Here is a 21,413-nt window from a genome sequence, read left to right as displayed (position 1 = left end):
GCTTCTCCTACTATAGCCATGCCTGTGCTGTTGTACACATGAGAACTGGTGTATCTTTTTTCTGCAACATGCCTTTCAGAATACCCTGTAGCTCTGTACTCCACAGGGTGCCATACATACAAACACACAGTGCATCATCTGACAATACACTTGATTTCCCTCAGTATCAGAATTCACTACATTTCAGTGTCATTAACTACTTCCTCCTGAAGCATGATAAAAGGGGGAGGGATCTTCCTGAACTACCATTACTAAGTCATTATTTTGTATGCATGCATCCATAAATGTATTGCAATGTCTAACATGTTTCTGGAAGACAGTTAACTAAGGATCAAAAGTTTCACAGAAATTAGGATCGTGATTTGTTTCTAACTGGAATTTCTTTTAAAATCCCAACTCTAATTTATTTCTTTCAGCTACAGTAACATCCATTTTATCTGTCCTTTTAATTTTTAAAACCCACAGTTATAAAAAATTTAGATTTAAATAATTCAGGGGAGTAATTTCAAAAGAGCTAGAAGAACAGACACATTTCTGTCACTGATGTCATTAGTTACAGAAGATTTATTTTTTCCTCTAAATTAGTTTACAATTTAAAAAAAAAGATTGTCTTCCCAGACAGTGCTAAATTGATTTAATCAAAATACAAATATAATTACATGGACTTTGATTTCCTTAAAGTCATTATTTGAGCAAATCCACAACATAAATATTTCTAAAATGTGATTTACAATAATATATAGCACAATATATTTTAAATTGCTAAGCTGTTGTCCAGAACAGTGTTCATACCTGTTTATTAATATCAGACAACTTAATATAAAGTGTACTGCTTACTGCTTTAGTTATTGAAACATTTGGTTAAAATAAGTAATTAAGAACACATCTGGACTGCTTTTAGAATTGGCAAGGAGCTAAGAAGCCCTTCACATCTTGGTTACTGCTTCAATTCAGTAAGTACCCATGATGTTTATTTTAAAGATTTATTTCATCTCAATGAGCTTCAAAAAAGCAGTTTTCCCTCTACTCATTTCCCCATCCCCAGAGCTGCTGTTTGTTCAAAGGATCAGATTCATCACCAAGGCTGAAAAAAGGTTGTGCATTAAGTGTCTCTGTGAATGGTCATACTAGAACAGGCCTCAAATGCACTAAAGGGAAAGCTGTTCATTCCCTTGGTCCTATCTATGTCACCAAGCCATTATGGTGTAACAGTGGACGTATTTACCCTGCCTGATTCTCACATTTCCCGGTAGATAACAACCCAGTGAAGGAGGCTCCATTGGCTTTAACTGGTACACGCTGCTTGACTAGATTATGTATTTCACCACTAGACCTCTACAGTTTCACCTGTTTATTGATCTTTATCAGACAGTTCTGTGCTTTAAAAAAGAGTACTTCTTATTTTCTCCCTATCTTAGGCAAATCTTGTGATGAAATTGAAATTTAATATAAAAAGGTTATTCTTTCAGCAATAAAACACTTACTATCTAATATAAATTGTAGGTGGGATTATGGTTTCAAAGGATCTCAAGGAACATCTAATAAATACTCAGTGGGATTTAAGTAGGAATTAATTTTGGCACTCTGGTGTTTCAAGAGACACTTGAAATTTCCAAGCTTCATCTATTTGACAGAAATTACTCATTCCGGCCACTATGTGTAACCTACCTTCTTCACAATCACACAACATATCACTTCCAGGTGAAAAAGAGCTGACAGACTTACAGTGCTAGGTCGGAATACAGCACTCACCCGTTAGGCCTAAGGTCAGGCAAGGGCCTGTCCAGCGGCAAGCGGTCGCTCAGGTAAGCATTGTAGCCGTAGTACTGGAATTGTTTAAGTGCGATACGTCTGTTTTCAGGACTGAGATCCTGGCCCCAGTGAGCAAAGAGAGATGAGTCAGTGAACGCTTCAGCAGGGTTTTCTTCCAGTTTTGGTGGAGCTTCTATAACAGATAAAGACAAGAAGAAACAATTTTAGACTTTCATACCATCAGGGTCTAGGGTACTTTAAGAAGAATAACGTTGGGGAGAATGTCACAAAGAATACCACATGCTGCTGGCTTACTGCAGCCTGTAAGCCTTCATGTACCATGTCCTCACACACCTCTTGTGGCAGTGTAATTATTACCACCTAAGACTCAAGATCAAAATCCAATATTCAAAACACAATTAGTTAAAAGACATTTTTTTTTAATCACAATCAGACTGAAGGTCAGGAGTGACAAATCCTAATGAACTAAATTTCCGAAGCACTCTTATCAGACAACAGGAATGTTATTTTGTTTTATATACGTCAATGAACTATTTCATTTTAGCCTGAATTATCTTGCTAGAAAAACATTAAAGCTTTGAAGGGGAAAACCAAAGACAGATAGTCTGCAGAGAACACACGAAATGGCTGTCCAGGTTTGAGTGTAAAATAAATTCTTTGAAACTACAGATTCAACAGAGAAAAAAAAATCACTGCATTTGGCATCCATGTTTAAATAGCAAACCAGTTTCAGTCACACACAAAGTTTATGGTCCAGTTTACCAATCTGGTTTATTTGAACTTCCAGTCCATATTTAGGTGTGTGCAATTATGCTATTGGGATTGTCACTTTATAATATATGTGTCATTATAAAATGCTTTTGTTCCATAAGGCCACACCTCTGCCTGCTGTAACAAATACAGAAGATGTGAAAGATATACCTAAACATTCAGTTAAGAAGAGCACCAGTACAATGAAATCACAGCATTCATTCTCAATATTTAGCTGCTAAAGAAAACCATTCAAGGTGAACTTGTAAGGCTCTCTGTAACAACATTGTCTCACCTTTCTAACCAGCCCTTCAGTCTTTATGCAGCTGACCAAACAATCTAACCTAGAGAATCTCTTGCCTCTGCAACACTTCATGATATATAGCACAGTAATAAGGAAAGATCAAACGTCTTACTTGACCCCTATTTGTTAACACAAGCTGGAGCCTCACAAAGCAAAAATGTCTTAATTTTCTGGAAGTTCTAATTATTTATGAACAGTCTCCATAGCCATTAACAACTAACCAACTAAATAAAACATCTAATTTCTGTGGAAGTATGCTCACAAACCGTAACTGGTCACACAGAGACTTATGAATACAAAAGTGCATCTTTGGACAATCTTCAAATGTGACTAATAGGCAGAAATTTCAACTGTGTTCAATGTTTTCCCCAGCATCCACATAGTCACCTCAAGATCTGACAGCTAGCTTAAGCTAGCTACATGGAAATATCTAAAGGCACCTGTTTGTGTACTAGTAGTACAGACCACCAGAATCCTGACTCCCAAAGAATGTCAGGAAGAACATTCTTTGATCTCTTACTATAAAGAACCTAAAATGCAAAACGAGAATTTGAGAAGATTAATTTGTTTGATTTGTTCAAGATGTTTTCCTTTTCTGGTTAAAAAAACTGACAGGAAAGTAATGACACTTGTTTCCCTGCATTACATTCCAACCTCTGTAAATGTGTAATGTTTCTTTAATTGTTAAAGTACTCCCTCCCAGCCTGGATCTTTGAATCAGACACAGTTCTTCAAAGATGAAAGGCATGCTAAACACTCAGTCAAACGAGGAAGATACTCCGACAGGCCCTGCTCCCACACAGAAAACTGTGTTGGAGTGGAGCTTGTGAGGTCACATAGAATTCTGCAATGGAAATTAAGAAAGTTTGAGAAATTCCAATCATTTTAGAAAATCCTGATTTGAGAAAGGCAGAAGTTTTTTAAACATCAGTCCAAAAAAAAAAAAAAAGGAATGGGGAAGGTTGTTTGACAACTATGTGATCTCCACAAAGCCAACTCAAATTTACACAAAGAATCTCACAAACTATCTTCACGTCATACGAGATTTAAATCAGGTATGTTCCTGGTCCACAGCAGTGGAAATTAACATTTCTTGGCACTTACCAAGAACACATACACTAATGCTAATCAAGAAAACTGTGCAAGTATTTATTTAGCCTGTTGTATGGTATATTAAACCTGTTCTCTGCAAATCAGGAACATTTTCCCTGAAAGTCTTCACTTTTATATTATTACCCTTATGGCAGAAGGCTGTAGAATGCACCCACATGCAAACAGCACACCAATGTAGGACACCTGAATAAGACTCACGGTAACAATAGTGCATGAGTATGCATTTGCCAAGCTTAAGGCTTATAAGGCAATGTGTCCTGATGGGATGCATCCTAGAGTGCTGAGAGAGCTGGCTGATGAGACTGCTAAGCCTCTATCATTTTTGAACAACCATGGAGGACAGGTGAGGTGCCTGAGGACTGGAGAAAGGCCAATGTCACGCCAGTCTTCAAAAAGGGCAAGAAGGACGACCCAGAAAACTACAGGCCAGTCAGCCTCACCTCCATCCCTGGAAAAGTGATGGAACAACTCATCCTGAATGTTATCACTGAACATATGAAGGAAAAGATGGTTATTAGGGGGAGTCAACATGGTTTCACCAAGGGGAAATCATGTTTGACCAACCTGATATCCTTCTATGAGTGCATAACCAGCTGGCTAGATGAGGGGAGAGCAGCGGATGTCATCTACCTTGACTTCAGCAAGGCTTTTGACACTGTCTCCCACAACATCCTCATCAGAAAGCTCAGGTAGTGTGGCTTGGGTGAGTGGACAGTGAGGTGGATCGAGAGCTGAATGACAGAGCCCAGAGGGTGGTGATCAATGGCACATAGTCGAGTTGGAGGCCTGTGGCCAGTGGAGTTCCACAGGGATCGGTTCTGGAGCCAGTCTTGTTCAACATCTTCATCAGTGACCTGGATGAGAGGACAGAGTGTACCCTCAGCAAGTTCCCTGATGGCACCAAACTGGGAGGACTGGCTGATTCCCCAGAGGCTGTGCTGCCATTCAGCGGGATCTCAACCGGCTTGAGAGTTGGGCAGAGAGGAACCTCATGAGGTTCAACAAGGACAAGTGCAGAGTCCTGCATCTGAAAGGAATAACCCCATGAACCAGTACAGGCTGGGGGTCAAACTGCTGAAGAGCAGCTCTGCAGAGAGAGACCTGGGAGTCCTGATTGATAATAAGTTAAATATGAGCCAGCAATGTGCCCTCGTGGCCAAGAAGGCCAATGGCAGTCTGGGATGCATCAAGAAGAGTGTGGCCAGCAGGTCAAGGGAGGTTCTCCTCCCCCTCTACTCTGCCCTGGTGAGGTCTCATCTGGAGTACAGTGTCCAGTTCTGGGCTCCTCAGCTCAAGAGGGACAGGGAAGTGCTGGAGAGAGTCCAGCGCAGGGCCACCAAGATAATCAGGGGTACAGAACATCTTTCATACGAGGAAAGGCTGCAGGAACTGGGGCTGTTTAGTCTGGAGGAGATTGAGAGGTGATCTTATTAACATTTATAAATATCTAATGGGTGGGTGTCAGGAGGTTGGGACATCCCTCTTTTCTATAGTAGATAGTAACAGGATAAGGGGTAATGGGATGAAGCTGGAACACAAAAAGTTTCACTTAAACATAAGAAAAAACTATTTCACTGTGAGGTGATGGAGCAGTGGCACAGGCTGCTCAGAGGAGTTGTGGAGTCTCCTTCCTTGGAGGTCTTCAAGACCCACCTGGACATGTTCCTATGCGACGTGATCTAGTTGACCCTGCTTCTGCAGGGGGATTGGACTAGATGATCTCTAAAGGTCCCTTCCAACCCCTACCATTCTATGATTTGTAACTATAGGCATTTCCAAGGATAATTTTTCATGGATGAAGAGCTATCCCAGAAACAATTGCCTTCACGGAATCACACTCCCAGGCATCTATTACATGTCACATGATCTAGGATCTAGGAACTCCTGTTATTTCTTAATTGAAAAAACACTCAGTAATCTAGGATGCATCAACAAGAGTGATTTTCTAGCAATAGATATCTGTGAATTTAGTTTACAAGCTGTAATAAACCACTTGCCAAACATAGCCATTTGTTGTATACTAAGCAAATGTGTTACTTCAATACGCTGTTCTACAGGAAAAAAGCATTAGCAAGAACTTTCAATTACAGTTCCAATCAATGCAAGTAAGCATGCATCACTGATGACAAAGTGTTTCTTCCCCTCAAAACCCTTGGGAGAAGTGACTTTGTTCAGCCATTCTCTCACAAGAAACAAAACCAACTATTGTAAGACTAACAGCTGTCTTTTGATTAGTCAACAAGTGTACTTGATGCCTTAGTCTCTGTAAACAGATCTTGGCCTGAAGAATCACAGCCAATTCTTCTTACCACTTGCTTCTACAATCACGGAATAATCATGGGAAGCTGAGGCTCAAAAGTAGACCAATAAGTAGCAGCGCCTGAAGCAATACAAAGATAGGAACATTTATCTGCTCAGTTATTATTAAAAAGGAAAGATCATTTCCATTTTTCCTGTGGGAAAGAAGCTTACCATCCACAGCACATTTGTGCAAATGTTAACGTGGGGTGTTCTCTAAATTAACTTTTCAGACAACAAGGATGAGCAGCACTATATACAGACATGAGCCTTGGCAGAATGACACTTTGCCATTCAATCAGTGGATACCAGAGATAAATCAGAGAGAGATCAGCTGTCTGTACACCTGGGCTGATGAAGTGTCCTCTCAGAGGCCTGGCTGTTCCTGGCATCTGCATGAGGTTGGTCACACACTGCTTACCCATGACAAAAACACTGTTTTCCAAAAGCATTTGTATGTCTTTAGCTCATACCTCCTGGATTATGTTTATTAGTAATGCAATTAATCTTAATATAAAAAACTATTGCCTCATCTGATCTCACTGACCTCCAAGACAGACATTCCCTCTCCTTTTTCTATTGCTTGTTATATAAATCTTATGTAAGTTAGAGACACCAAACCATAGTGCAACACTGAAATCCAGGTAGTAAGTGACATAAACCCAATTCTCTCCCAGTAAGAAAAGATGTTTTGATTAATAATTGAAATTTCAATGAATTTGCACTAAACACTACCCCTGTAATAAAATACTCAGGTTTCAATAGCCTTTTCTACCACATTAAGTACAAACAGCAAGGTTTAGTTAGTGTAGGGACTGCAGGAGTGGCCTCGGTGGGAGAAGGTCAGGTGCCGCCCTATGCCACACAAAGCCACTTCCCCAGAAAGACTCACTGTTGGCCAAATCTGAGTCTATCAGTAAAACTGATGGCACTTCTGTGAAAAAAATATCTTTAAAAGGGTAGAAAATGATGAGGAAGAGGGAACAAGGGTACAATGGAGCAGTTAAGAGATCAACAGAGGAAATAAGAAAATGAGAGAAGACCAAAGGTCAGGAGAGTAGGAGGTGCTCCATGTTGTCCTTCCTTTTTAATACCCAAACTGGTAACTAACTGTTTGTGTTAATTTGTAATAAATTAAATACTTGCTTTCTTCAGAGTTTGTATGACCAAGCAACAATGAAATGGTCAACAAAATGTCTGTGCTTTATTAGTAGTAAGGAACTGCAAACAAGCAATGTGTTCAAAGCAACAAGAGAAGACATGACAGTCCCTATTGTCTCGAGATTGAGAGGATAGAACAACTTGGTGGGCACTTGGCACCTAGTCAAGGTTAAACCACCACACCTATTTATAGCATCATTTAATAACAGTTAATAATGGCACAAGAATGATTCTGCCCACAAAACCACAATTTTTTCTAGGGTACTATAGGACAGCCACTTAATTTAAACAATGTTCTTACGTTGTGAAAAGAAGGAAATGTATTGTATCCAACTGTAATTGCAGTAGTCTTCAAGATTTGTGCAAAATACTATTATTTAATTAAATGGGCATACTTTCTACTCATCAGATGCATACCACTGTTTCAGAACCACAAACGGTACCACTAACAGTACTGATGCATCAGCTATACAAAGGTTTAGCAGTGACAGTTCTTGAAAGACTGTCTTTAGCTTTGTCATCAGTATAATTTTCATTGCATTGACATATTTCTTGCATACCTGCTATGCACGTGCTGGTCCTACCCACTCATATCTCCTTATCAAGATATGAGAACACCAGTGGCTGCTCCAAGTTTCCTATGGCCTTAACCATTAAGTTCATGAACTCATGTAATAACATTAACAGCTGGCATCTATCAGATTAAATGGGTAAGAAATATTGCATATTTAATCTAATTTCAGTGGTAGCTAAGGCACAATGATACTAAAACATCCATAAGGAATAATTTTTAAAGCAATTTAGCTTCTAAATCTGCAACTGGCTCTGTGGTTGTTTTTATTGTATCATGATCCATCTATAGAAGCCTTAAAGCTTTAAAATAAATCAGCTGTCCTCTCTTATAGTGTGCTTCTGTAGTAAGCAACTATGTGGTTTACAGAAGAGGACATAAAGACAGCTCAGAACACTAAGAGTTCAGTACTTCAGAAGTCAGCACACTGCACATAGTTTATCCTCCTCTGTGCTGCTTAATTTGGACCATCAATTGTTGCAAGCGATACACTTTTTTTTTCTTTTTTCCCTCTCATTTATTTTCCTAATCTGTTCATTGCATAACTTTTATCTCGCTTATGATCAACATTAAACTTACTCTGTTGTCACGTTTTTCATCATTTCTCACATCTCTCTCTCCTTTGAGTTTTATCCCATAAGAACAGACTTCTTAGCTGGTATTAACCACTTCTACAAACAGTATCATGTATTGCATTTGTGTGGTAAGATTTGGGTAGCCAGAGGCCTATTGGGTTGCCTCTGGGAGAAATTGTTAGAAGCTTGCCGTATGTCCAATGTCAAACAGCTCCCAGACAGACTCGGTGCTGGACAAGGTCAAGCCCATCAGCAATAGTGCCAGCGCTTTTGGCATTACATATTTCAGAGCGGAAAAGTCTTCTGCACAATAGCAATCAGAACACATGTGTGCAAATATGTGAGAGCAACAGCCCTGCAGACATGAAGGTAAGTGTAGAAAGAGAAGGAGCTCCAGACACTGGGGCAGAGATTCCTTGGCAGCTTGTGCTGAAGAACATGGTGAGGTAGGTCCTGTCCCTGCAGCCCATGGAGCTTAATCGTGGAGCAGAGATCCACCCACATAGCAAGAGGGTGATTCCATGGGAAGCCCACACTGGAGTAGGGACCTAGCAGGACCTGTGGAGACAGGAGCCCACACTGGAGCAGGTTTGCTGGCAAGACTCTTGACCCCATGGAAGACCAAACTGGAGCACTCTGTTCCTGAAAGACTGCAGCCCATGGAAGAGACCCACGTTGGAGAAGTTCACAGAGGCCCATCCCCCATGGGATGGACTCTATGCTGGAGCAGAGGAAGAGTGTAAAGAGTCCTGCCCCTGAGGAGGAAGGAGTGGAGGAAGGATTGTGACCCCCATTCCTTGTCCTCCTGTGCTACCAGGGAGGAGGAGGTAAAGAAATTGGCAGTAAAGCTGAGCCCAGGAAGAAGGGAGGTTTGAGGGGAAGCTGTTTTAAGTTTTATTTTCTCATTATTCTACTCTGTTTTGATCAGTAATAAACGAAACTAATTTCTCCAATGAAAGTCTGTTTTGCTCATGACAGTAATTGGTGAATGATCTCTTATCTTGATCCACAAGCCCTTTGTTGTATTTCTTTCTCCCCTGTCTTTCTCTCCCTGGGGAGGAGAGTGACAGAGTGGCTTTGGTGGCATCTGGCATCTAGCCAGGGTCAGCCCATAACATACCACCAGGCCTTGAAGTAAAGAACCCAGATGTAAATATGCAACAGAAATGGCAGGAGAAAGGCCCATCCCTAACGACAACTGGGACATTCTAGTAACATAGTTACACTACTGTAACTAAATTACTAGTTAATAATGCAGAACTATATTAAATTTTGTGAAAAACTCACGTGTATTGCATATCCCAAAAAGGAAATTCTCCTCAGATCAACACTGCTGAGAACGACAGGACTAAAAAAACAGCCAGCTTCAACTGACATCATTATCTGTACATCCACAAAAACCCTTCATGATCATTAAAACATACTGATTTCTTTTTTTCAGCTTCGCTCAGATTTCAACTTTTCTTCCTAAGAAAGGTTTCTAGGAACAGGATTACAATTAAGAGAAAAGAACAAGCCAGAAAAGGGCTGTAAAAATAGTTGCTGAAGTAGATTCAGACTTGCTTTGTTTGTTGTTACTAGTCCATAAGATTTAGTTTATTTCTACTCCTCATTTGACTGCAGGCCTACTCACAAAAGCATCAGTGTTTCTTACCAAAGCTTTACCATTGCTTCCCATGGTATCAGAAGTGCTATACAGAATCTGCAGTGTCACCTTACATGCCAATTTCTCTAAGTACCAGTAACAAGAAGGGACAGACAATAAGTCAGCAAAAATATCTCATCTGCCAAAATGCCCCTTTGTCAGCTAAAGACATGGAGAAGACATCAATAATTGAGCAAAACTACACACACTCTGGCGTTACAGGTTGATCATGAAAGAAAAATGAATTAGGTGTGAAGGCAGGATGCAGGCAGAAAGGCTTTGATCACGTGCCCTTCTGAATTCTCCAGTGCTAGACACTTTGCCTTACCTTACAGGGTTGACTCATGATGCAAATTTAAGTAGACTACCATTAAAGACAAAATAAACCTTAGCTCTCTTTGATGTTCAGCAACGGGATTTTTGAAAAGTGAAGATAATGTAGTAAAAGCTTTTGTGAAAGAGTATCATAGTTTGAAATTGTTCTGAAAATTCAAGTTAGTCCCCCTTGCCAGCATCTAGTTTTGCTCCCAAAGAAATGACATTAATGGAAATACACCTAAGAAAAAATGAAATATCTAAGTAGGTTACATTCTGTTATCACTGCTTACTTCCAGCTCAGTAAGTCACACTGAAGTTGCCAACACTGCTCAAAGAGACTGACAGAGACTGTCAGAGTCTGTAGAGAGTGTGAAGATCAGCGAAGCCCTAATCTTAAAAAAAAAATCAGATCCAAACTACATACAAAACACAAAATCCCTCTGAGAGTATTCAACTCAATACCTAGTCTTTCCATATTCCAGTAGTTAGTGTCAACAATGGACACATTAAACAGACAGGGAATGGGAAAAACACCAACCCTCCCAAAAAGGCAATCCTTTCCTGAAAAGATAACTGTCAAGAAGCTGTAATAATACTATGACTAGTACAAAATCAGTACAAAACTTTAAAAATTAAACCGTATGTGACAGCACATGTAGAAGGAAAACTCTCTAAACAAAATTTTGACATTTTTGAGAACATGAAACACAATTTGTTCTTATTGATATGTTAGCACTATTGCACTTTAATGTAGGCAATACACATACATGCTGGTAAGCTACTAGGGTGCTGCTAACATTTATTTTTGTTTCTAAAAACCAAAAATCTCTTGAGGAAATCTGATTTTTTTTTCTCAGAAATTATCCCATACTTACTGTGTGTATCCAGATGGAAATTCATTCCGTTTCTCCTGCTTAGCAGAAGCCCTTTTGCTCCCTGAAGTGACTTAGAAGTTCTAGAAACATAAACATCAGACTGCATTTTCCCTATATGAATGACACAAGTAGATATAAACTAAGAGCCAGAGATAGATGTGGGAATCTTTACTCAGATTCACGCCTACATCAAAGTGCTTTTTGGTTGTCTTCTCTTTCATTTTTGGCTAAACAGGCCATCCTGGAACCCTGAACCTTTGGGAAGCCTCGGACAGATCTGTCTGGGTCTCCCCTGGAGCCACACTGACACCCCAGAGAGAGCTTGAACAGGTCCCAGGGCAGGGATACTGTATTTTTCCACAGTATTCTTCCTTGTGTACGTATTTCCTAGATTTTTCCCATTCACTGTTCAGTAGACAAGACTGTGAGGAGGTAACTATCAAATACACTCTCATAAAGGGATTAAGTTAATTCTACCACACATTCTCAATTATGTACTGACACATCATTTCCTGGCAGGGACTTCCTATCAGAAATATCAGAATATATTAGATGCTTGGTGATAGAAAGATCCATGAGATCTCCCAATTGAAAATTGAAAATTAAGTTCACATTATGAGTTAATACACTGCAGGAAACTGAAGAAGGGATGCTAACATGTACTTACTGAAAGGCAATGTCAGCAGTTCAAGTTCTCAACACAGCAAATGGACAGTCTGGTTATGGCAAGTTTGGTTATCAAGCAATGCAGTTAAGAGCAGTAAAAGCATGTGAGTTGTTCCAGTGATGCTACAACTCATGAAGATGTCAGAACACAGCTCATGTCTGCTAAAGGGTCACCTAAGACTTGGCTCCACTTTGCTCGAGATCAAGGCACTTGCAGATTACAGTGATCCAGATGCTTCTCTCAGGGAGGAAACACAGGGGAAGACAGTGTTTGCAGAAGGCTGCAGGTCACTGGTCCAGAATATTGCACAACCTTCTACTTACATTGGCTATGTGTCCTGAACTTCATTTGATTTGACTGTTGACTGATAGAGATGTCTGCTGCAAACACAGGCAGTTTTCAGGTTTTCACAACTGGATGTTTGTCTCATTTGTACAAAATTCTGTCTGTTCTACAGAATATATATGTATGTTCAACAAAAAGGACAGATGGTCACGTAGAGAAGTTGGATGTTTCCTGCCTTGGCAGACTTTGATAACCTTAAGAGTTATCCTAAGAAGCCACTGCACAGAAGTTCCCCTACCCTGGGGAAAACTGTTTGAAGGCGACTGGGCACGCACCTAGCACTAGAAGGCACGGTAGAGAGCAGGAAAGCTGTCTCCTAGAGAAACAAGCCTTTTCAGATTTCATAAGGACTTGTTAGAAAGCGCTCAGAACTGCAAGTAACAAACTTATAAAATGCTAATTAACTGGCAAACTCTATTACAGTCTTTATTTCCTAAGGCTAAGAAAATATATAGGAGAAAAATTAAATTACTATGTCATCAAATAAGTGCCAAACTATATAGTGTGGGTGCATGCAAACAATGCTTTATTGGAATAACGTATTAGTAAGGGTTCTATATTTCACTTGAATATACTAGAACTAGCGGGACTTGATCTAAAAATACTGTAAAACCTGGCCAATGTTGGTTCTACTAGATATCATCTTCCTACTAGCCTATTAAATTCCCCTCTAGCCAAAACTGAGCCATGCACATGAATCAGGCTAGACAAGTTCCTGCATCATTCCGGCAAAGTTAACCAAGTTACTACAAGCCTGTACAATCTGAAATTAGACTAAAATCTTTTAACTTACCGGAAAGAGATTGCCAAAGTAAATATGTATTTCCAAGAGCAATCAATTTCCTCTGGTATTATTTATCAGATGAAGGCATAGAGCTCTCTAGTAGGTACCAATATTGCAATTCTAATGCCTTCTATATCCGTCCACACCACTATTTTGACAGAGATAAATTTTGTCTTCTCAAATGAGTAAAAGGCTGATTTTCAAAAAATACACTATCTGGATTTTCAAAACTAAGGAATACCAAGTTCAAAATCTTCATACTTTCTAAAATACATTTTAAAGACTGTCCAAAGCTATACTCCTCTGCATTCCTTATATTTGGAAACCAGATTTTAAAGAGCATAGATTCACTTGAAGTAAAACGTAACTGCTTAACTACAGGCTTCCAAGATAAAAGGTGATCAGAAGAATTATTCAGTGATTATGACTTAAAGAATGAAGATGTCTTCATTGGAAGAAATACATTTTAAACTATAAAAATTATTTTTCTCATTTTAAAAAAGTCTGTACTTAAAGCACTAACTTAAACTTAACCTATAGGCAAACACTGAAGAATTTTTGAATAATAGCCTAATGACACCATAATAATCTGCCCAAAACTGAATTAAAATTAATTTGGCAGGTTTACTTCTGTTTATGATACACAAATCTCAACATTACAAACAGCAGTACAACTGCCACAGATTGATAGGGGTACCCCTAACGGAAACAGGACTGAGATTAGGCATAATTACCAATCTAGTTTTTCAGATAAACAGCAGGACAGTTCTGTTCCAAGCCATGGTTCTGGTTAGCAGGAATGAACACCCCTGCAACGCTGAATAGATCATATTCTCACCAAGCCAGTTTGAGCTCATCCCTGATCTCTGTTGTTTGTGAAAGCTATAGCACTGGCCTAACAAGTTTCCTGTTTTAGACCAAAAAGACAGTATATTGTCACACATAATGGCCAGTTTTTTAGGTATCTGTGATAATCTTTTGCAAAATTATAATTTCATTACAATGAGCACTGTACAAACAAAAAGAAAAGAACATACAAATTAAAGCCAACTTTTATAAAACAGACAAATGTTCAATCACTTCACACAGAAGTTCTACTGACTTTAGCACCTTCAGGAAGACTTGAATAAGCAACTTCCATGTTTACATCATGCTTGCCTAACAGTTTGTCATTAGGTAAATTGGTTACACTGGATATTTTTTCCAGGAAAGACTGGAAGACAACAGAAATTCATAGAGGAGAGAGCCCAAGAAACAGGTGTCAGAGATTGCTTCCACTTAATGCTCAGTAACAAAGTATCTCAAAAAGAACTGGGAGAGAGTGCCCTCACTAGCATCCAACCAATTCCTCCCAGCAGTTACTAAAATAATGAAAATACTTGCTCGTTACATGCTCTTGTCAGATGCAGTCAATAAAATCTACAAAGAGCAGTCTGCAAAGGCAACAGGATAAACCGGATTCCACAGTAAGTTTAAGGGTCAGAGATAGCTGAAAGACAGAGCACAGTGTCTCCCAGTGCAGGAAAGGAGATAAAGAGATTCAGAATACTTCACTGATTGTAACTGCCCATGTTCCTATATTTAGGCATCTGCTTATGTGCTTACTAAAAAGGAATCTCATTTGCATTTAATGAATAGCAAACTACATTTTTCTTTGCCATTAGTAGAGTTTGCATCTGTGCAGCTGAGAGGATTTAAAAGCTCTATGCGTTCTATTTCATAAAGCCAAATCTATGTCACCTGACGTATATACAAAAGCACTTAACTATTTTGAAAACTTTAATTTGTCAAGAGCTGTCAGTCTGTGATGCTAATTAGTCATGTGTACAGCTTTTACTCTTGCACAAAACTGAGTAGTCACACCAAAAGTTCACACGAGGAAAGAGAAACTAGCTCCCTTCTTTACTCACTCAACTCCAAACACCAAGTATAGGCTAGCTCTTTCAATAATGACATAAAATGAGATTTTCTCTGCTTGCCAGGCTGTACTGAGCTTCCTCAGATTAGTTCTCCTTCACCAATTTCCATCCAGTCTTCTGAGGAATGCAATTTTTGCCTCTTCTTCAGAAATACAAAAATTTTACAGAGCAGCAGCTCCTCCACTCAAGACAGACTTCTCACTTTTCATAAAAGCTTCCAACATTAGGACAAACGCTGTAAGCTGTTTCACTACTTCCACCAAAATACATCACTGCTATCTTGGTAAACAGCCATTTTGATAAGTGGGCCTGTGCTTGACAGGGCTCCTATTTCAGAAGTACTCTTCGAACACTTAACAGATGTAATTGTACAAGCTTGGAGCTAGTTCATACTTCCAAGACTTCTCCTAAGCTCTCCCAAGAGGCAGAGATGAGCTTCTGTTTTAGATGAAACCTGAAGAAACAGTGGTTTTAAAGAAGAGCCCGCGGGTACTTCCGTAAAAGCATCTTAGGCATGCTTTTGCCACTACTCTTTGCATGTTTAAAGCACTAGATATACACAAATGCAGTAGCAGGAAGTAGAAACATAGAATCATTTTGGTTCAAAAAGACCTTTAAGATCACCAAGTCCAACCACTAATCTAACACTGCCAAACCCACCACTAAACTGCATCTATCAGCACCTCATCTCCACGTCTTTTAAATATCTCCAGCTTTTAAATGACTCCATCACCTCCCAGGGCAGCCTGTCCTGGTGTCTAACAACCCTCAAAACGAAAAAATTCTTCCTAATACCTAATCTAAACCTCCCCTGGCACAACTTCAGGACATTTCCTCATCCTATCACTCATTATTTGGGAGAAGACAATGACCTCCACTGCACTATAATCTCCTTTCAGGTAGTTGTAGAGAGTGATCGTGTCCCCCCTCAGCCTCCTCCACATTAAACAACCCCAGTCTAACGTACATGTTAAAGATTTGCAAACTACATTGCAATAGAAAAAGAAAAGCATAATATAGCTCTTCTTCTTTGCTGAAAAATATGAATGACAAATTAAAAGCCCTCTCCCATCTTTGATACCAAGTAGATGTTTTTTACTAATGTCTATTATAAAGTGAAGGTGTCAAGATGTCATGATTTCTCCTTGAAATAGTAAGAAAAAAAAAAAAGAAAACTGCAAAAAAAATGAAGTCCTTGGGTTTAACAAGCATCTGATAAACACTGTAAGACTATACTTATCCTGAACTTAGTTTTGGAAAAAGGATAGTAAGGCAAAAACATGCTAAATGTAGACAACATCACTCTGCATAAACATAAGGCAAAAAAAGTTTTCTAGGTTACATACAGCAAAAAATTTGGTTAGTTTACTGTTCTCAGCTGTATGCACTGTCTATTCTACAATCACAACTCTGAGAAACATTTACTATCTAAGGTTTTTTTCCTCTTTTGTGTTATTTTAAGAACTGCGTATAAAATGGCCTTAAAACTTAGAACATTCTGCATTTTCTCTGCACGTGTAAAAAACACAATAACTTTTTTTTGAAGCTGCATTAACTACTCTTCCTCTGGTTCTGTCGTGTGAAGAATGGAAGTGTTTGAGCAATGTCAGCTCTGTGGGCTTCTGCTCCATTAGCAAGATTGCAATTTTTGCTGAGTTTACACAAAGATTTCCAAAATTTGGTAAATGCGCCAAAAAAAAAACACACTATGAAAGGCAGCATCTCCCCATTGTTCTCCAGTGTCAAGGTCATGAGACTCCTCTAAAGACTGGACTGTAATGAAGAAAGAACAAGATTGGAAAACTCCAGAAGCATTGTTATTCCTCAAGACAAGAGGAAAAAGATGCATTCGGCTCTCACCAAAGCATACGATTGCCCACAGACTTTGATGATCATTATATAAGGCAAGAACTGCACACTGAGTGCCCCTCCACATCAAAGAGTATGCTCTTCAGATGAAAAGAATATAGATACAGTTTTTAAAAGCCCTATCTTTGTATCCACAATGAGGTTCCTCTTTGGAAAATAATGCAATAAAACTAATAAACCCTGCAGAACAGCAAAGCTCAATCATTCAATTTTTGTTAAGCATTTTGAAGGGATACATTTTTATCTGTTTTACATTGTTCTTTGCAACACACGAGGTTCATTCCTCAGAAGAGATATTGTGCAGTTTTGCAGATAGGGGTATGAAGAAACCCTAAATGATCGTTACGAGGGAAAAAAGGTGCAGCGACACAATCATTACTATTGAAAGAGATCTAAAAGCATAGAACGCATGGGTTGCTTCTTATTAAACAGAGGCTGATTGCTAGAAAATGACAGATAAATTCCACTATCATTTACACTAGAAATTAAAGACATGCAGAGGTGGTTGGTTATTTTTGGGTTTGGTTTTGTGGGATTTTTTAAAGCCATCACAGCCCTATCAGAATTTTAAAACCTCAAAATCAAAGAAAACACCCAGCTAGCTTAGAGAATGAATCAAATTTGTAGCTAAAAATTCAGTTTTTTACTGAAATAAAAAGCAAGATGAAGAAGCCAAGAAAAACTGAACCTGCTGCCAAAGAAAAGGAAACGAAACAAAAATAAAGGAAAATTCAATTCATTATGCAAGACACAATGGGCACTCTAGTTAGTAACTTCTTATTGTAGAACTACAGATTTCCCTGTACATCTACCATGACTTCAGTGTGAGGTCTTACTGGAAACAGATGAAATCCAGATATCTACCTCTTGTGCTAAATACATGCTGAAGGACATAGACAGAAATATCTTTTGGCATTTTTAATTTATTACGTTTCTTGCCACATAAAGTAATAATTTGCCAAAATTCAGTCATACCTGTTTTCTTCCTGTCCTCATCTCACATCTGTAGATCACCTTCTAATAACTGCAAAAAGAAGAAAGGTGAGGAGAAAAACCCTCTACCCCTTAGTGGGTGTACATTTTGAAATTATACAAGAATTTTCTACTTTTCCATTTCCTTCAAATAACCCTGTGTATTGTTCAGCCTGAAGGGAAATACAGTTGTTAATTAGAGATGAATACAGTTGTTCATTTTGTTTAAGATGGAAATCGAGACTCTCTCATTTGGTAAGAATTGTTCCAGTCCTTTTAATGGTGCTCACCAGTACTGGATTTCAATTTAAGCCAGGGCAAAGGAGTACTGTGCCCACTGCACAGCACCTCCAGAAGCATCAATATCTTACTGAGTTACCATGAAATACTGTTACATACTGAGTTAGCCTCAGAACTTCTGCAGAAAGCCTGTTCTTCAGGTTACACTTATCACCAATATAATCCAAACCTGCTTACTTAGACACACTGATAAAAATCGCAGCTGGACAATGTTATTGAAAAAATGTCCCCTTTTATGATTGTTGTAACTTAATCATGTTTGCATTACATTTTCACATTCACATTCCTGTGTTTTCCAGACAAAAAAACTCAACCATACAACAGAAAATAGACTGGGAAGACATTACTAACCATGACTGTGAAAACAGCTTAACTTCTAGGCACTTAATGATCTTACCAAACTCATACTCTTCAGGTGAGACACAAGTGATACTCAGATGTCAGCACGCCCATTACGAAGCCACTCAGGTAGGCAAGAGAAAATGCCAAGGTCAGAGAGCCTTGCCTCAAATCCTGTCTTCCACAATGACTGCAAAGAAGCACCTTCTTTCACCTGAGATTAACAGCTTTGAATACTTTCTGGATTTACATGTCAACATATTCTCTTTAAAACAGTCTCACAGACCTGACCTTCTTCTCTACAAACAATTTGGAATATGGTCTTCCTCTTTATCCAGTCTCTGCAGGGTACAAACCACTCAGGTTTACTTCTCTCTCCCGTGTAAAGTGATTTGAATGTATGTCAAGGCCATAGTGGGACCCATGAGAAAGCTACTTAAATGACTGACAGCACAAGTGCTGCTACTGATTTGTGCCAGAAAAAGATCTATAAAAACATTTAAAATAGTCTATTATAGGATAAATTCTCATCTTTGCTATATCAAAATGGACAGGATTAGAATTTCCTTGAACTCAAAAGGCTGCTAAGGGATGACAGAGTTACATTTGGTGTAACTGCACAGAAATATTTTCTACCAATTCTGCTGTTCCACTGTGAAAGGCAGCAGAATCAGGCCTGGACCCTACAGTCTGTGCATTCAGCAGGTATCCCATATACATATAATCCCAGACAGGTGGCTACTAATCCTAGCTGTTCTAAACAGAAACATAATTATTGAGGAGTATTAGCCAACATCAGAAAAACACTTTTAAAAAAGGGTAATCAAAATATACTTTCACAAATGTTGTGAAATACTTTTAATAATAGAATCCTTATTATATTATTTATTATTGTTATATTATTACCATTACTTTTAGGAGAGACCATGAGGATAGAAAGCAGAAGAATATATTCTGATAAAACACTAAAGAATTGTGAGACTTTCCATTTTGCATTTATGTGATGCTTTTAGGAATTATGCACAGTAAGAGATTTCATTAATTTTGAGGTTATGTCCAAAATGAGAGTGGTTCTTCCATTTGCTCCACCTGCCCAGCAGGTGTTTGAAATCTGCAGGGCTTGCAAGTTAATTACTCACGAGTCACTAGGGTGGGATGGGCTAATTAAACACTATTTGAAAAAGAACAGGATGAACAAATCATTTTACCAAAAGAGTTAGAATATTAGTTGCAGAGCAGTAGTGAAGGAAGAAACTCTAGAAGTTGCCAGCTCTGAAGAGAAGACTTGATATTCCAAAGTAGGAATAGCTATCTATCAATGAAACCAAAGATTTTCTACATCCACAGTGGAAGTAATTTTCTCTAACTGCAAATGAAGATGCTTAACAATTTGTTTCTAATTAATCTTCACTACTGGAGAAAAGCTGCCCTTTCATACTTTGAGGTTTAAACACAGTTGGCATAGACTGCAAAAAAAAACCCCTCAGTAAAGGCCCCAGTAATTTTGTAAACAAATCCTAGCTCGAGGCAACGCCAGAGAATTAAATTTCTTACCTGCAAAGTAGAATCTGGGACATTTTAATCCAATGTTTTTTACCTGAGCTGCTTTCTAAGTGCAATCTCTGAAAAAAGGAATTATTATGAAAGAAATTGAAGTCAATTAGAAAGTGGGAGGTAATATCTGTGGCAGGAGAACTAAACCTCATTGCATTGATCACAATCGACATCTCCAACCTTAGCCAGCAAAGTTTCCACACAGTGGAAAAAAGCCCCACACAGTGTTTCACTGTGTCATTGGGCAAAAGGGATTCAGTAAGCTTGCTGAGGAGGCACAGCTTTCTCCACGAGCAGTGCCATAATTTGTCTGTGAATATTTTAATGAATCTGCTTCTCTTTCCTTCTGACTAAAACGTGTACATGGAATCCACCTCCAAATCCACCATAACCAGAAATTACGTCAAGGTTGCATCTCTGCCTGATACTGATGTTTGTTGTCACTGTCCGAAAGAGGCAGCAGGTGCACAAAGGAGAGTTGGAAATTCTACTCTAAGGTCACTTTTGAATTTTAAGGTAATTTACCAGAAAAATACATTTCTGTCTTAATAGCTTGGCATAGTTTCCTGCCAAAAACCTTGCAAGTTGTGTAGGACTGGATGTCTGGCTTTCCAACACCATTTCTTTAGTTTCATCTACCACCAGGTTCTCCAGTTCCCCAGTGCCCTCAGATATGGAACTACAGATACTAGATTTCCACTTATTTGGGTCCTCAGCTTCACCTACAGTTAATGGAAGACTTGCCATTGCTGTTCTCCTGGATACTTTCTCCACTGTTGTTTTGCACAGCCTTCATAAGGTGAATTTTCTCTTTGTGTTTATGATACATTCTCAGTACTTTGTCTGTCCCTCCTGACACCCTTGCTTCCTGATTTTGGCCTACTTTCAAACTGCTGCAACGTGGAATGTGCAAAGCTGTGTAACATGGGTAAGTTACTTAGATACCAAAACATCCACAGCTTAAAAAAAGTGCCTAGCCTTCAATGCAAAGAGCTATTTCCAAAATGGCCTGTCGTCTCAGTTCAGAAGGAGGAAATGCTGAAACTTGACAGCCAAACTGTCCACAACCTAGAGCATATCCTTTGACCTCCTGTGGGGGATGACGGTTGCACTGGGAACTTACACTAAGGGTAATTTTCTCCTGTTGCTGCTCACAGTATTCTTAACAGTGGTAAAGGAAAAAGAGGACTCTATTTTCTGCCTAACATAATTCCTTAATTATCTTTGTACAACTGAGCACTTACAGAAAAGCCAGAATGTTCTCCCCATGGATCTCATCTT

The 21,413-nt window shown here is 38.9% G+C and overlaps 1 protein-coding gene across 2 annotated transcripts in view; it reads right to left on the bottom strand.

The window, feature by feature from the left end:
- The window catches only part of GALNT18 (polypeptide N-acetylgalactosaminyltransferase 18), a 224,753-nt gene that overhangs the window by 113,773 nt on the left and 89,567 nt on the right, over positions 1 to 21,413 (bottom strand). For both annotated transcript variants that reach the window (XM_062000181.1, XM_062000180.1), the window contains exon 3: positions 1,753 to 1,945. In XM_062000181.1, the coding sequence (XP_061856165.1) occupies positions 1,753 to 1,945 (193 nt within the window). The remainder of the gene's footprint in view (positions 1 to 1,752; positions 1,946 to 21,413) is intronic.

This window comes from Colius striatus, chromosome 7 (assembly GCF_028858725.1).
Source record: "Colius striatus isolate bColStr4 chromosome 7, bColStr4.1.hap1, whole genome shotgun sequence".
NCBI lineage: Eukaryota > Metazoa > Chordata > Aves > Coliiformes > Coliidae > Colius > Colius striatus.
This window is presented reverse-complemented; position numbering and strand designations above follow the sequence as displayed.